This window comes from Kwoniella bestiolae, chromosome 2 (assembly GCF_000512585.2).
Source record: "Kwoniella bestiolae CBS 10118 chromosome 2, complete sequence".
NCBI classification, from domain to species: domain Eukaryota; kingdom Fungi; phylum Basidiomycota; class Tremellomycetes; order Tremellales; family Cryptococcaceae; genus Kwoniella; species Kwoniella bestiolae.
In genome coordinates, this window is record NC_089242.1 from 1,929,646 (window position 1) to 1,946,458 (window position 16,813).

General features: G+C 46.7%; 4 protein-coding genes across 4 annotated transcripts; 2 read left to right on the forward strand and 2 right to left on the reverse strand.

Moving 5' to 3' along the window:
- Positions 1-2,716: 2,716 nt before the first annotated feature.
- On the forward strand, positions 2,717-5,748 carry I302_103865 (uncharacterized protein; the record flags this gene model as incomplete). The annotated part of the gene is made up of 5 exons (XM_019189233.2): positions 2,717-3,984; positions 4,053-4,142; positions 4,201-4,376; positions 4,451-4,854; positions 4,921-5,748. 5 exons carry the CDS (start codon positions 2,717-2,719, stop codon positions 5,746-5,748), a joined length of 2,766 nt encoding a protein of 921 aa, XP_019048795.2.
- Positions 5,749-6,496: 748 nt separating this feature from the next.
- Positions 6,497-8,985, reverse strand: I302_103866 (uncharacterized protein; the record flags this gene model as incomplete). The annotated part of the gene is made up of 15 exons (XM_019189234.1): positions 6,497-6,529; positions 6,619-6,753; positions 6,838-6,896; positions 6,967-7,017; positions 7,078-7,407; positions 7,484-7,829; positions 7,899-7,973; positions 8,036-8,097; positions 8,177-8,220; positions 8,272-8,298; positions 8,350-8,439; positions 8,500-8,531; positions 8,590-8,630; positions 8,691-8,719; positions 8,774-8,985. The coding sequence occupies 15 exons, from the start codon at positions 8,983-8,985 to the stop codon at positions 6,497-6,499; spliced, it is 1,566 nt and encodes a 521-aa protein (XP_019048796.1).
- Positions 8,986-10,712: 1,727 nt separating this feature from the next.
- Positions 10,713-12,607, forward strand: I302_103867 (uncharacterized protein; the record flags this gene model as incomplete). Its single annotated transcript, XM_019189235.1, has 7 exons — positions 10,713-10,765; positions 10,837-10,926; positions 10,998-11,319; positions 11,417-11,536; positions 11,958-12,056; positions 12,120-12,395; positions 12,443-12,607. The coding sequence occupies 7 exons, from the start codon at positions 10,713-10,715 to the stop codon at positions 12,605-12,607; spliced, it is 1,125 nt and encodes a 374-aa protein (XP_019048797.1).
- A 1,796-nt stretch (positions 12,608-14,403) lies between these two features.
- I302_103868 (uncharacterized protein) lies at positions 14,404-16,357 on the reverse strand (the record flags this gene model as incomplete). The annotated part of the gene is made up of 9 exons (XM_019189236.1): positions 14,404-14,585; positions 14,647-14,725; positions 14,792-14,984; positions 15,043-15,090; positions 15,164-15,199; positions 15,265-15,331; positions 15,395-15,677; positions 15,745-16,130; positions 16,186-16,357. The coding sequence occupies 9 exons, from the start codon at positions 16,355-16,357 to the stop codon at positions 14,404-14,406; spliced, it is 1,446 nt and encodes a 481-aa protein (XP_019048798.1).
- Positions 16,358-16,813: the final 456 nt, after the last annotated feature.

Genomic DNA, 16,813 nt, shown 5'->3' on the forward strand with positions numbered 1-16,813 from the left:
TGGGGTGTTCGGTATTAGGAAGATGTCCTGATTGAAATTGAAGGGCGCGGAGCGGAAGTAGACTTGCCGAGAGATTGGAGATCTGATCTAATTTGATGGAAGATGGATGTTGATGGATGAGTTGATGAGAGCGAGGAAATGAAGTTGAATCAACATGACCCATCATTAATCAACGACATCACCATTATTTTGCACGGCTAATCTCCGGTTATTCAGGATATTAACATTGAATCAAATCAAATCATGACACACACGCACAAACCACGTTTTACCATGACACGAGGTCCATGCGTTCTGTTTTAAGCTTGTTTCGTTGTTGAAGTGTAACCTTGACAACTGGAATTTTACACAGTTTCTCTCTACACAAACGAGATACTGCCCCGACATATACAAACGACCTGAGGTGAAAGAACACGCAACACTTTCTCAAGCTGACTGCTTGTGTACGATCCACACAGGGGAAGTTGGCTATCGGAACGAAGCTCATCTCCTATCGCTCACTTGCAACCCATCTCGACCATGTCCGCAACTTGACGACCAACCTGCAAACCTGTCCTCTTCCGATCAGATCGATCACGTCCCCATAGTCCCGTTCCTATCAGCTCGAACCATAAAGTAAACACCCACCCATCCTTTCACCGGTCGGACCGTAGACGTTGAGCCCCTTACCAGGGCCATTTGATTTGATCCGAAACACATACACACCACTCACCCTTCCCCCACTTTGCGCATTTAGAGTTTATGCGTTATGCGTCATATAATGGAAAAGGGGGGATTCGGAGTAAGTCAACTTTAAACTGATTGAATTCTCCTTTCCTTCAATCCTTTGTGGTGAAGTAAACGAGGCGAGGCGGATATGTTTCTTTTTTACATTGTCAGTGCTTGTTTCAAGATGACATATCGACTGCGAGTACCATTACAAGATGGGATGTTCCCCTCCTTCTCCCAGGTTACCACTTCTTTGGTTCTTTCGAGTTGATCAGATATGTCCTGAGATACTCACTGTACCATCATTTCGGGACCTGTTACAGAACACGTATGAATACCCTGATCAGACGTTTATCGCATACTATACTGACGAGGTTTGATGGGGTGATGGAACTGTGATGGGAGCGAGTAGGATCATATGGGATGATACACGATCAATGATAACCATACTCATCCATTGATTTTCGTAATTATCATCGTCTGTTCCTCACCATCATCATCATCATCGTTTATCCCGTTCCTATCAAACGCAGACAAGTCTTGAGGACTGTGTCTCCACCCTACGCTCCTTAGACAAGCTCCCCTCACGCTCATTTAATCGGTAAATTCAGTCCCAGTCATCTGGACCACAAGCTTCACGATCGTCGGCAAAAGGTTCGACAAAGAGGTGATTTCCAGACTCGGTCCTGTGACGGAAGGAAGGAACGATGGTGTAGGGCGTTCCTCTCTGGGTGATTGCCAGCTGGAGATCGTGATCAAGATCAAAGATCGGCTCGCTTGTGAATGACAGTAACCTAACGGTGTCGATCATCGTATGTACCATATGGGCTTCATCGAGGCGAAGTGGATTGGATCTAGAACTTGGGTGATATACTCGGCATTGGCGTGGATATGGATAGATATAGTTTAGCTCGTTTTTCATGGAAAGAGTGAGGTGAGTGTGTTACCGTGCTATGTCTGTATTGTTTATTACCTTAAATCCTCGCTACGATAGTAGTGAAAAGTTCAGAGGTATATGCTTCTACCTCCTTTTCCTCTTTTCCACGTACAATATACATCTAATCTCTTCCTTTATTCTATACTCACTCTTTCTCCTCCTTTATCATCGTCTTCCATATCTTCTCTGGAAACGCCTTTCTCCCCATTCTCGCCGATCTGACTATTCCAACTCGCCCACTTCTTCTCACGACCCGATACATCTTTGAAGAAATGGACTCGTCTCCTTTGTGATTCATTAGTTTCGTTTCGTTTGCTTTTCCAGCTCCCCCTTGTCATCCTTCCTTCGCTCTCTTCGCTCTTACATCTCGGGTTCACTTACTCTGAATGATTCACCCGTGAATTCTAGATTATCAACCTACCACTTCAGTATACCTTATCAAATTGATTCACCCTTATATCCCACAGTCAACGTCACGGCTCAACATTCGCATCCGAGCTCACGGTCCTCAAGAGGAAGAACAAAAGATTAACTCCCCCTCATCTTATCCTCGGGTCAGGTTATACACCCCCCTTACCTACCATACGTCACATATTCGCAACTCACCCCATCTGGACCAGACCAGCTGTACGGATTTTCCCACCAGCTCGATCAAGTCACCTCCAAACCTACCTTTGACATCCACCTCCGTACTGTATCAACTGATACGTCCACAAGGTCCGTTCCTTTATCCTTCAATCCACTCAACATCAGCAAGTGGAATATACAGCTACCTCATATAATTTCCTTCCAACGCATTCGCAGTTCAATTACGAAGCCTTTCTCCTCATCTTTCTTTCCCTGGAGGAACCAGCGAGATTGCCATATTCAACTATCTTTATTTCTGTCTTATCAATCTTGGGCATATCTAGCTTCCAAATTGTATCATTTGATCACCAAGAAACGAAGTGAGTCACCCATCGCAGTAAACGTTCATCCTCCTTGTAAACATGCCTTGTTCTGATCAGTGCTTGTTACAGAAGAATCACCACACTCATTTCACAGCCACTCTCTTTTTCTTCGACGAACAGGATGTCGCCAACAGCTTCACCATTCAGATTCCCCCATGCAGTAGACCATGAGGGCGATCATCAGATAATTGATCCCTCTTCCCTGCAACTACCTTCGTTTACCCCAGCTTCATCCAACACATCGGGTGGAACACCAGAATGCAGCTCGGACAACAATATCACACCTCAACCTACTAACAACTTGGACAATCCAACTTCAGCTCCTCCGTTCTGGACAAACACAGATATGAACAATCCAGCTCAATCCTCATCCAACCTGCCGATGACACCACTCTGGTCGTTCGATCATCTCAACAATCCCTCCAGTACTGGTACTGCCACCCCCTCCATTGACAATTCCAGCAGTTCAGGTGGAATGGACTCAACGCATACTACACCAGCTTCAGCAAGTGCCAAATTCCAATACCCCTTTTCAGCCACACCTGCTAAGACTACCAATCCCAACATGTTATTTCGGAACAACGACCTGGTCCAAACTCCCTCTACGGCAAATACACAATGGTCCGGCCCTACCAATCCAGCATCAGCTATCGACCATTCGTTTATGCCACCTCCGCCGCCAAACACATCCTCATCACACGGGATGCACCATACCTCACATATGTCCTTGACGGGATTATCGCCGATGTTAGCTGGGTTCACCACCTCCAGTCCGACCTTCGATCAGAACCTACAAAGTCAAAGTACCGGACCTGGGTCGGTAGCGCAGTCTCCTATAAACCCACAGATCCACCGACCTGGTGGACCTATTCGGACCTTCTCAGCCAGTGCAGCAATTCCTCAAACCAGTAGGAAAAGGTCAAACACCCTGATGACTCTGGCTTCCTCCACGCCATCTTCCTCATCATCCGCCACACCCAACTCTTACCCCTACCCTTCGCCCAGATTCCCCAGCTCACTCATGAATACCCACTCTCACGTTCACCCCTCGAGCTTGTCCCAGCCTAATCGACTGAACAGACAACCCTCCGTACCTATCATGACTGGCGAACCGATCAAACGGGTGTTCCATCCGAGTCCTGCAACTGCCATTTCTCCAGCGATCGGGGTGGACCTCGGACACTTGCCGATTGATGATGGCTATGGGGGTAGGATGGGTATGGGTATGGGTATGGGTATGCCGATGGGGTATAACAGTATGCGTATGGGTATGAACATGGGGATGGGAATGGGCATGAGAGCTACGCCGCCGATGGAAGCTAAGCCGCCGAGGTTCAAGCCTACAAAAGAACAGTTGGAAATTCTGATCAAATCGTATGAGGAGAATAAGTGAGTGGCTATCTAAATTCATACTGGATTACGCAGACTCAACTGACTGATGGTTGTGGTGTTTCCAGAAACCCCGATGGACCTGCTCGAGAAGCTCTAGCCAAGCGTCTAGGTCCCGATGTTCGTCCCAAAACCCTTCAGATCTGGTTTCAGAATAGGTAAGCTCGATGCCACACGTCGTAGTCTCATCTCACAGCTGACAGTATGCTTCGTCAGACGATCAAAGTCACGAGCCAAAGAAAGAGATGCCAATGTGCCTAAACCATCACATACCCGTGGTGGAAGTTCGTCTCTCGGACACCGATCCTCGGCGTCTACAAGTACATCGAAAGGAGGCTCGAACAAAGGAGTAGACCTGGAGGCTTTGAGGGGTTTGATTCATGATGAGGATCGTATGTGCCACCCCTTCCTGACTTGTGTTTGCGTTTCAGCTCAGCTGATCAAAGGGTTGGTTGACAACAAATAGCAAACCTTATAATCCTCCCAATAACCGTGTTGTCCATTGCCAACTGGACGAGATTCCTCATGCCAGGTACAGGTATCTCACATCCTGACTTGGCAGCTTCGTTGCGGTTCCCTCATTCTGCTCAACCGTCTCTCTACCTCTATGTGGTCCATCAAACGGATACATTCAGGATTGAGATACCCATCAATACCACGGCGATGTTAAATTTGCAATCTGTGCAGAATCCCTCGCTCAATACCGAAGCTGTTGCGATCAGCTTTGAGCTGTCTATGAACACTGCTAAATACGCTGCGTGGCATGAAGATGATGCGCAAACGCATGGCGGAGTATGGAACGAAGTTGGTGATTTCACTGGAGGAGAGACGAATGGTGGTGGGAAAGTGGAATTGACAGGTGATAAGGAGGTGAGCAGGATCATCGATACATGATCATCGTCGACATCAGGACTGACGATCATCTTTGAATTGCAGGTTCTACTTGGGGCCTTCTCAAGCGTCCAGCAACACCTATCGAACAGCACCTACCCCAAGCCTATGGGGGGTATTGCACCAGTCCGATCATCCTCCGGAAACTCTTGGAAATTCCCCTCGATGTCAACCTCCACGTCGTTCTCATCAGGTCCTGGTGGTGTTCAGACTCCACCTTTAGACCTACCTATACTGAGCCACTTGCACTCCTCAACCCAACAGCATCAGAGACAAAGATCATTCTCTCAACCTGATCTACCATCCTCATCTTCGGGCGGCAGTGGAGATTCAGGATCAGGTTCTCTGAGTGAATTTGAATATACTAGCAAAGCCGTGCATTTCTCACAGAATCAACCCGGCACGTCTGGACAGGTACCATTACCACTACCACTCACTGGTGCTAGTACCAGTACCAACCCCGGTACGGCAAGTACGTTCGTTAATATCGATTATACCTCGACTCAACCATTCTCCTCATCCTGGAATTCACCCGATCTCAACCTTCCCATGAACGCTGGATCGGCCTGGGGATTCCCACAAAACACGGACAACTCATTCGCCTCTACCCTCAATCCATCTTCTCTATCTACTACGGGTCCAGCTGGCAGAACGGGTTTCAACCAGTTTGCGACGCTAAATTCGGGCATCAACCCACATAACTCTCAGCATATCTCGGGCGACCAGAGCGAAGGTTCGAGTGAGATGGATTTGGGTACGCCACCATTCGAGTTTGAAGATCGGTCGCAGGCTACGACCGTCAATGTTGAGGAGATGGGGGGAAGGAAGGGGAAGGACCGGTTCATGGTTGGGTTGGAGCAGGGAGAGATGTAGACTTGGAGGAAGTACATTAAGATGTGAATGACGGAGCAGGAGTGAGGTTGATCGGAGACAAAAGGAAATTAGGGATTTGAGAGGAATGGTATAATGAAACAGGTCAGATGTCAATGGAACATAGGGGATACACGAACATATCATAGGATGAAAGGATGAATAAACGAGAGATATGACTGAGTAAGTACAATACGTATACTTTGATTATTATATTAACATTATCTTGCTGCGAGTTATGTATATATCCTTTTGATTATACAGTATTTTTGGGTATTCGCAGTGTGAAATGGCGGATATGGGGAATGATTTTGGACACTGGACTTTTCTTGGAAACCCTTAACGTATTGTACAGTATGGCATGCTTTTGGTCATACACGGTTGTCTTGAATAAATGATGATAATGAGACGATGTACAGCTTTGTGTTCATGACTGAAGGGGTTGAGACTTCATCGTGTATGTAGAGTATTATAGTATATCACCATCGTTATAGTCTGTGAGCTTTCGGGAAAAGACATTCTGCTTCATCGCATACTGTATTTCATCACACTACAAAACCTCGCATCGATAATTATCACTCCATATAAACAACATCATCACCTCCCAGCTCACAATACAACTTCGCACCTCCTATCGTATCTCAAAGCCCTGCGAAAGCACCCTGTGACATGCTCATCTCCTACAACGCAAGATCATCTTTCGCCTCCACAGCTCCATGCACATTTTGATATCCGCGAAGTCGATAGCGCTTTACAGTGGATATCTGAAAGACAAGTTCTTCCTCTGCGTACAAATTACATATCCAGCTATCAGCAAACTGCCCGATCCAGATGGCTCATAGACCTGTTCGACTCAAGGTGGATTACACTTACATCGGTGATATCGAGGAAAGTCGAATCGATCTCTCTTCCTTGTTCATCCACAAATTTCTCATTCTCCGCTTGTCCCGTTGCGAATAGGTTGTCTCGGCGTTTGTTCTCTTTACTCAGGAAGTATCTTATGCCGAGCTAGTAAGAAGGTGCAACGTGGTGAGCTGAAGAATCTATTTTGACTGGAACCATTTGACAGACAGTTGGGCCGTATTCACTTACCAAGATGATTGGGTTGATGACGTATGTTCCTAGGATGATACCCCATGGGATGTAGTATCCTACGTAACGACAGTACGGTTTAAAGTTAGCTCGTAGAGTCGTCATCTTGTCGAAATCCGCGTTACCCACTCGGCGCATATTTCGCTTCCCACATCTGAGGCGACAGAAGATTTCCCAGACCTATCGCGTGTTTAATCAGTCTCATGAAATCTTTGTAACTCTACTGAAGCTATGACTCACAGTACCCAATCAACAGCATGGCATTCGTAGTGGTCTTCTTGGTATGTCCCGCAGTACTTGCAGCACACCACGACAAACTCAATACGAAACCTGGTGTACCCACTCCACCCAAGTACACCGCCACTAGTAAACCCGCTTTGGCAGACCATGGAAGTCCAATCAACAGCGCTCCACTGATGATATTGGGAATCGAATAACATGCGCCGACGTATCCTCTGGCATTTGGGAATTTCTTGACTACCAGAACGGAGGAGTAGATGGTGAGGATTTCGATTACTCCGGAGACGCAGCCTAGTAAGGCTGTTTGGCCGACGGTGAATCCGAAGGAGTCTGTTGCAAATTACATCTTCATCATCAGCCGAAATCTCTCGTCGACATAACTTGCTGAGAAGAGGAAAGTACGCACTGATAATAAGTTGAGTCATATTAGTCAAAGAGTTCGCAACATTATTTGACCCAGCAAATATGGCAAATGCCCAAGATTTCCAATCCAACAGCGCTTCGATGAACTGATCCCTCTTCCATGTCTTATTCTCTATACCCGTCGATTCACCCCTCAACCTCTCAATCGCAATGATCTTCTCCTCGTGCGTTAGGAACCGAGCTTTCATGGGATTATCAGGTATGAAGAACCAAAAGCATATTCCGACGATCAGGGTGATACTTCCCGTGATGATCATGTATATCTTCCAGGGGGAGATTATATCCGGGTTGATATGATACACGCCGAATGAGACGAGACCGTTGAAGATCTGGTGTATGTGGTCAGACGTATGCCTTATGGTTTTCGTACAGTAGATGTCGCAAGAAAAGCGGCTTACCTGTGCAGTTCCATTCATTAGGAACCAGTATCCGACTCGCTGAGTACCTTCGGCATGGGTGTAGAACATACTTGTCTGCGATTGACCAGTAACTTATCAGTCCAATTTTCGATCAAAAGGCGCTGAGGTGGACTGACAAGGATCAAAAAGCCAGCGGTGATGGAACCTTCGCAAATGCCCAAGAACATTCGGCAGACGACTAAACGGAATCCGTGTCAGCGGAGGCTCAAGCAGCGAAGCGTTGACAAGACAAGATTATTCGCCCGAGGGACACTCACAAAGCCCCGCAAAGCTCGAGCACGCCGCATGGCAGCAGAGAACACTTCGAACAGTATCAGTATGCTTTTAACAGGCCATACAAAGAAGGACTCACATAGCCCATACCAAGATGTTACAAGCCCTGCCACAACATGTCAGACTCGGTCTTCAGAACTCCACAAGCACCACTCACATCCATTTACCCGGAGGGAACTTTTGTAAAGCTACGGATTGAGGCCATTCGAAGATCAGATAAGCCAGGTAGAAGATTGTTCCTAGCCAGCTACAAACAAGTATCAGTATCACGTGAACCTTCAGTTGACTCGGATTTGGGCGGACTTACTTGTATTGCCCTTGGGTGAGATGGTTGTCTTTCTGATGACAATCATCGCATCAGCAATCGTCTTTCAGTATAGGCAGTATCAACACTCACCTTGATACCCAGAATAGATGAGGATCCGAGGGTCGTCTTATCTGCGATATTGAAAAAGTCATCTATCAGCAAGCCACCTCGCCCCAACATCAGTGACTCACCGGTAAATTGTACGAAATACAGGACCATCCTATTCATTAAGTCAACACCGTGTCGATCCTTATCTTTTCGATATGATACTCACATCAAGGGCAGCATGTTCAAGTCAATCTTCCTTCTTACCCTATCAGACATCTCTTTGGTGATCTCCCCCTTGAACCCAGCAACGAAAGCTGCGGCTTCATCGACATCCTCCAGAGCAACATGGTGGGCATGCTCGGCGCCTTGAACAACGGCAGTCACTTCAACATTGGATAGGTTCTTTTCCGATTCGATCTTAGGTTCTGTCGCAACCATGACCACTTGTATATGCTTGTGCTCGAAATTGGAACTTCGCAACTTCAATGATGCTCAATGTAATGATTCACTGATGGATATCTTGAAATGCATGTGAACTTCTGGAGGGGGAGCAGGCTGCTTACATATATATGATATGGTAACCCTTATCTCCAGATATCGGTAATCTCAGGCCTCAATCACATGTGCATTCGCATTCGGTCAAAACCGACAGCGATAGCGCACAACGGACTGCGCCTCTACGTACACGGCTCTGGCAGGCTTTGGACGGGGGGAAATCCACCCTCGTTGGATCATGATGTCGTACTCACTTACAGATGCCGTGAAATGCTCTATTTCTTGCGCTATCGCTTCATGGAGCAAAGCGCATAAGTAATCTTTATCTACTGGTCACCGTAGGCGCCTCGCTAAAAACTGTGACGCTGCCCGCGGGTGCCACTAGCGTCTTGAATTCAGTTTTAAACTTTGTTCCTATCTTGAGAAGAGGCTAAATTTGGAACACGGAGACAACCGATAAGACCCATAGCTTGGCGTCTGAGGTCGTAAATCGAAATGACTGGACACCTATCAGGAGGGTTTTTGAGATAAGAAAGGTTCCCCTGTACAGGCCGCTGAGATAGGGTGGATTCGCATAAGAGGAGACTTATTTTCCCACTCCCTCGAACATTTACTTGTAGAACGACGAATGCATTTGCTTGTGGAACGACAAATGTGCGACATTTACTTATAGAACGACAAATGTGGACTTAATCTTCTTCAAGGGGGAGAAATGTTACATTCTCAGACTGCTTTTTATGCTTCCGTTCCCTTCGAAGTTCTGATATCATAGCTTGTTCTTTCAAGATGTTATTTCTACGTGCTTCGACTGGCCGGATTCCGAAAATACTGAACAGCCCTCAGGTCAAGGATGATACGATCAGATAACGCTGGCCTTATGGTGATTGATCCACCGTAGTCGTGGTTGTTTGTCTCGCTTCACGGAAGTATGGCACAAAGAGATATGAATCGAAATCGACCTGAGGTATTGCAATCGACGTATGCACAATCTCATGACACACGCACTCTCCTTTGGGACAAGACGATCAACACATATCATATGGTTGATCCGATCAATCAATCCGACGTTGTACCGTGTAAGCATGAACTGGAAAGTTCTCATCAAAGCACGTTTTCATCACCTCGATTGCTTAAAGTCCTATTTCCCATATCACCTCCCAGATTGTGGCACTGTTTGCTTGTTCGTTTATCCGTCAAACCTGACTCGTGCTCCCAGGTGGCACGGACTTGCTTTGACTAAGGCGATTAAGATACAGCTAGCTACTTGGTATCTTTCTCAAGTGAACGAGTAAAGAAAACGCTAATGACAGAATGATCGCCGCCCTCCTTTGACAGGTTAATCATCAAAAGAATACTAAAATACTGAAGAAACACGTGATTGATGATGACTGGGCTGCGAAGACCCCATGAAAAGTGGCTTGAGATCAATCAAATTGGTCAGAGTACGAAAGGTATATATACCCTGACACTGTATCTTCTTTTCCCCAATTTTTCTCAAGGCGAATATATTCTACAACAGAAGTATAATATGAAAGTGTATAATATATTTATAGTGTAGTATGAAGTCGAAGAAGTCGCCCGTGAAAATCGTGAGTTCCAACTCTCGTCAGCTCAATTTCCTCAATATGAATCTGGCTTACCAGTATCTCAACCTCGACCACAGAAATTCGATGAGGGTAAGGGCGGAAGCTACTTCAAGGATGAGAATTTGGACCTGGACACAGTGAGTTAGATGAAATGTTCTCACCTCCGCCTGTATGATGATCATGATCATCACTGATTTATATCAACCAGGTCCATCCCTTCTTTCACCCATTTGCTCAGCCAACTCCCAAGAGAGAAGCAAATGGGCGCGAGCAGTGGGCAAAACGGTGTCGGAAGAAGGTATGTTGACCCAACACCCGAAAAAAGTAAATCAGAAATCCACCTTTAGCATTTAAAGATATCAACATCAGTAACACTGGTTCAAAACATGAACCGATATCCATCGACTCTTATTCGGACGAAGAGGGGTATCACGCAAGGACCTCAACTCAGACATCCCTCTGCATCTCAGAATGGGAATCCCCCTCGCTCTCCCTTCAACAGATATGTCTGTCAAACCATTCTTCGTCCTCTTCAAATTCGCTTCCGCCGCCTCCGGAACCCTTGTCTCCTCCCAGACGATTTGATAGGAAGGGGAAAGCGAAAGCAGCACCCTCGACCACGCTCCGGACTTCCTCCCAAACAAAGAAGAGAGATATAGACGTGCATGGGGTGGTTGAGAGAGGGGGCAATGTTAGAGATGATATAGATTGGTTCAATTCCGCCTTAAAGCAGACCATATCATCAACGATTCCGTCCTGATCGAAATGGTGAACTGCCCCACTTGCAGAAGCCCGCCGAAATTCTAGAGATCATCGATAGGATGATCAGCGGTGAATCGCAAGGATCGAAATCGAATGGAAACTCCGGGATCAGATCAAGCGATATCACAGATGCAGTAACAGCCTTTGTGAATTACGTTGCCAAGGATATGGATCTGGATCAACTGAGAATTCTCTACGCTCTTCCGTTCCTCCTCATCTCGCCCAAGATGCTAAATTACCTCGGTCCCATCCAAATCGATAAAAATGCCTGGAACGAGAGCAAAATGTGTTTATATGAAAGGGGTAATGCTAGAACGCGATGAATGGGATAAGCTTGGAGAGTCGAATAGCGAGAACTTCCGACACGTGCACAGCGATATCAAGGGTCAACTGGAGATTCAAGGTCATCTTCCGCCATACGCACACACATAGTTAGATACAGCTGGTTTGACAAGCACCAATGAGCTACAATCCCTATATTTTCACCATATAGGCCAATTCAAAGAAGGCTGGCAAAATAGATGAAGGGTAGAGCAAGATGAGGCTGATCGATACGATGCGGGGAAGGGTGCTAGACCTTGGATTGAGGGCGTTAGACTGGCAAAAGGTCAGGCATCGTCCATAGTCTACTGCCCGTTGGAGAAGAATTTTGAGCGAAACCAATTGGTAAGATCACTTTCCGCGCCAATCAGGTGATATCTAGACTGAGATGAATGCCTGTTATTGCAGCTCTGGTATGAGATCTTCTACACCTTCCTCCTCAGCAATCCTGTCCAGTCCAACGTGGCTTTCCCAGGGATTGACTTGATCTCCCCTATATGCTTCCCAATATGGGTTCGCACGTCTACTGCACCCTGCGGTCTGTCCATATTCCCCCCGACTCCGGTGCAGGCAATAACAGCGAAGAAGGACGAGAAGACGGTGGTGACCGAGTATGGGGTTAAAGAGAGGTCCAAGCAGAAGAAGAAGATGCCAGACCAGCAAAAACTCCTCAGGTGGGATGTGGTGAGTCTGACTGATTGGGGGGACCATTCGAAAGCTGATTTCTCCAGCTCAACAAACGTTTGGGTGAATTGGCGTCGGCGGAGTCTCCGACAGTAGCTCTCGAAAGTCACTTCAACATACTGCGAAGTGGACTAACCTTGCGCCGTCACAGACTTTTTCCACCTCTATTGTCTTCCATCGACCTACAGAAATTCGAAAGGTTGGAGAGATAGTATGGGAGAACGAGTTGTCTGAAAGTTTGCTCTCCCTCGGTTGTCACACAACTCTACTTTAGCTGATACGAAATGCTCATTCCTGTAGACTCATGTTCGTACGATGTTGGAATTACAACATGTCATGAAGGAGCGAATGAGATTTGTGGAAGAATTTGACGGGAATTATGATATGAGTGATTTTACCAGCACTCATGAACAAATGATAGTCGACTTTACCCAACGCGAGAAATTTATTTTACCCCAAAAGGTGCTGTATGTAAATGATGCGATGATCAACGGTGTCTGCTGCAGTCATTCGTGAGCATTGGGCAAAGTCTGATAGTTGTTCTGCTCCAAACACGATCTGCAATTTGGAAGGGTCATTGTGCAATATCAAAGCCTTTTGGTGCATTGGTGGTGATCTAATACCTACGATCAAATGTGATGTTTTGTGGTGGTTTTAACTTGGACATAACGTGATTGAAGTGAGGATCCACGAAATTGGGATGCGACGACAAGGAAAGAGAAAGATTCGACGCTGAAAAGTACACTTTTTACGTTACAAGCACAGCAAACACAAACGAATAAGAAGGAATATACGTTTATACACACAATCCCCTGTCCAGCTTTGTCGATGGATCTCGACCAAGCTTACGAACTGTTCTTAAGGAGGTCTGGCTTGGATCGATCGCCGCATCGACGGATCTGTGACCTAAGTTAGCGACATGCCGGTACATCCATATTAACATGTGAACTCACTCTTTCCATGATGAACGAAGTGCCATGTGGATAGTCAGATACCAAGTTCGAAGTCGATCTTGATATAGCTGAGGGCGAAGTCATTGTAAGCCGCTTACACTTCTGTTAGTAGTGAGCCGAGGCTCGTCACTCACCTGTTGGAGATGGAGTTTCTCCTCCGAGTCACAGCTTGCAACACTTCCAATCCAGCTCAGGAAGGAATCTCGAGCATGCTATACAGGCTGTGAGCTCGGGTGATACAGTGTATGATAGCTGATTCCCTCACGGTGTATACCTATTGACATCGATCGAGAGTCAGATATGAACGCTCCCTTCGATATACCAGCCACTCACTTTGACAATCCGAGGGTCTTGCTGGATGTGCTTAGGATAGTAGTTTGGTATCTGGAAGGGCAGCCATCAGCTCTGAACGAGTAATGTATACTTCGTGAAAGTGGAGAACATACAGAGGGAGATAGCGAGCAATGGATGAATATAGGAATATTCTCCCTCTCAATCTTGTGATCCCTTTTTATTCCTTGGTTCTAAATCTGTTGGGGGGAATGAAGCTGGCGAGACTCGATGTTTCTCAGAGATCTGTGGCATGTTAAGAAGAAACATCTAATGAAAGCATCAGCCGCTTTTGGTATTTCTATACTCCAGGAATTCAATAGGCGAGATTGGTTCCTGCAGATCAAAATTTATAGTAAGGTACCACACAGATTTTGGGGAATTTCTGACATCCATGCGGAATGAAACGCTGGAAAATCATGACATGATGAACTGACTGCCTTTGATCTTATCGAAAGGCAGCGTGGATGTGTACCAATGCACTATCACCTCATCAGCTCGTCGTTGCCCTGGAGACTAAATTCTATTGGCGTGCCGATTGGACGATCAAAACCGCACGGGCTTACTGATCCAAAAAGAATCGAGCAGAGTGCCATCGAATCACCGGGTCAGTGCGATCATAGCTCATCTCCCGGCATCAATGATGGGATAGCTAGATGAAGGCAAGATTTCCCATAACGACCAAACATCAAAGTCATTGATACAACAGCCTTTCTCCGATCAATCTAAACATCCAATTGAGAAGGCGCTCCTCCAGCGTTACTCAACTTGCCCTTATCCAGCCCCTTTCGCAATCTTGCTAAACGCTCTTCGGTAATCCTGAAAGATGCAGGCATGATCGGGTCCCATTCCCCAGTCAAGATATGTTTTGCCAGGGCTGGTGCGCAAATAAAGATCCGTGCCATACCTACGTCATTTCCGGTCAGCTATCAGATCCGTATAGGCATGTATCGGTCTTTATAGCTTACCATGACCATTGTAGCCCGCTCCAACGTATTGACCAGGTTTACCAGGTACACTTCCGATGAAAGGAACCGAGTCTGGGGTCTGTCATTGGTGTGATGTTAGCAAAGAATGTGAGAATAATCACATGCTAGGTAGAAGCTAACTTACCATTCCGATGATACCAGTCCAACTGTACTCATACCCTTTGGCACGTCCTTCCTCGATACCATCACTTGTCCATCCACCTTCGGGCAGAAGCTTGGAGAATTGTGAAACGGCATTTTGCGTGACTTCGAATGAATAGGAAGAATCATCTACCGTATTATGTATCGATTCAGCGGTGGCGGCTGACATGCCATGCCTAATCACATGTCATGATTGATTAACCTGTTCTGTCTATGTAAACTCAGATCGCTTACCATTTTCGGGATGTTCCCAACACTATGGAGTTGTCTGGTCGGCAGCACCTGCCATCACAAAATCCGTCAGTCTCATCAACCATCATGCTCAAGGTAGCAGATATTTGAAGACGATACTTACGTAGAATAGAAATGCTGGGGCAGATATCGAAGAGAGCTAAAGAGGGTTGCGCAAGGTGGTCAGTATAGAAGCGCACCAGGTGCTCAAGAGGTCTCACTCACTAGCTACCTTCAAGACGGGGGAATTTCTCAGGTCCAGCTGGTGCGGGTGACAGTTTGATGGCTTGAGCTGTAAGTGGTTGTCATATCAGCTGACATACGTTGTTGTAAAATGGTTCATCAATCGACTCACCTCGAGTTGGTACTATCAGACCCTCGAGCTCTCCAAGCAGTGCGTCACTATATGCGTTCGTCGCATACACCACCTTCTTAGCCCTAACTTTCCCTCTTGGGGTCTGCACGTTCCACGATTCTCCATCTTCAGCTTGCGTGACGGCATTTACTGGCGCGTGGGAGAACAAGGAATATCCTCCAAGGGACTGGTTGATGGTGTGGATACCAAGACAGAGTTTCGCAGGGTTGACTGTACCGGCCCACCATTTGACAGCTCCGTGAGCATCTTTCAGTCGGGTTTCCTACATTTCAACATGGGACTTAGTAAACTCTCCGGAATATGAAACGACGACCAAGGCTGAAACTCACTTTCACAGCTTGCTCTCTACCAAGTTCCTCCACTTCGGGCTTTCCTCCACACTCCAATAGATCCTTCAAAGCCTTACTTGCATACTCTCTAAAATCCTCAGAAAGACTAACATCATAGGTATTTCTAGGTGTCCATTCACAATCGATCTTACTTTTCTCGATGAACTCGTTAACCCTTTCGAACGTATCTCTCTCCGATTTCAAGATATGCTTGGCCTCTTCTTTACCATGCAGCGCTGAAAAAGCGGTGAATCCTCGACTTTCATCTGGTCGACAATGACCTGCATTACGACCTGATGCCCCGGAACAGATTTCCCGGGCCTCCAATACCACCACCGACTCCGGTCGATTGGAGGCAGTGAGAAGTGAATGGGCGGTCACGGCACCTAGAGAGTCATGTTAACCATAAACCTCACGTTCACATGCAATGGTCTTACTTACCGCACAGCCCAGATCCAATGATGACTATATCAGCACTCTCAGGCAATTCGTCGTCCTTCCCAGCGTTCAGTAGAGGATGATCTCTTGTCGATTTTTGCCATACCGAAAGGCCGCCCAGCGGTATAGGGAGATGTGGATGAGGGGGTGGTGTGTTGTTGATGGCGATTGGCATGTTGCTCTCGGTGTCGATGGACTAATGCTACAATATTGCTACTGATTGGTTGCTGATCTATACGATGCCAGTCGATGATTAATATCTTCCACCCGTCTTGCGAGATCTGTAGATAGAGTGCGATTCTCCCACTTCGTGATTTCGGATTAGCCCGATGACGCTTGACCCGCTAATCCGATCGGGTCAGAGGTGAAAAGAATTGCTCTGGGTCTGCTGACTGTTCGAGATCTCCTAAGGCTGTCGGACCGGTCATCACCAGCTGTCATAGTGCGCAGTGATGATATGCAGAGATAAGTACACTCCCACCATCCTCTACTGCCCTCGGATCTAAAGCCATGAAATTAACAGCCGCAGATGAGATAACAGTCGTCACGAAAAGACGCTAGACGGACAAGGGAGTAAATAGACTTTGGCGCTAGTGAACGGAGGGCGCGCGCCTCAGGCAACACCTCAAAA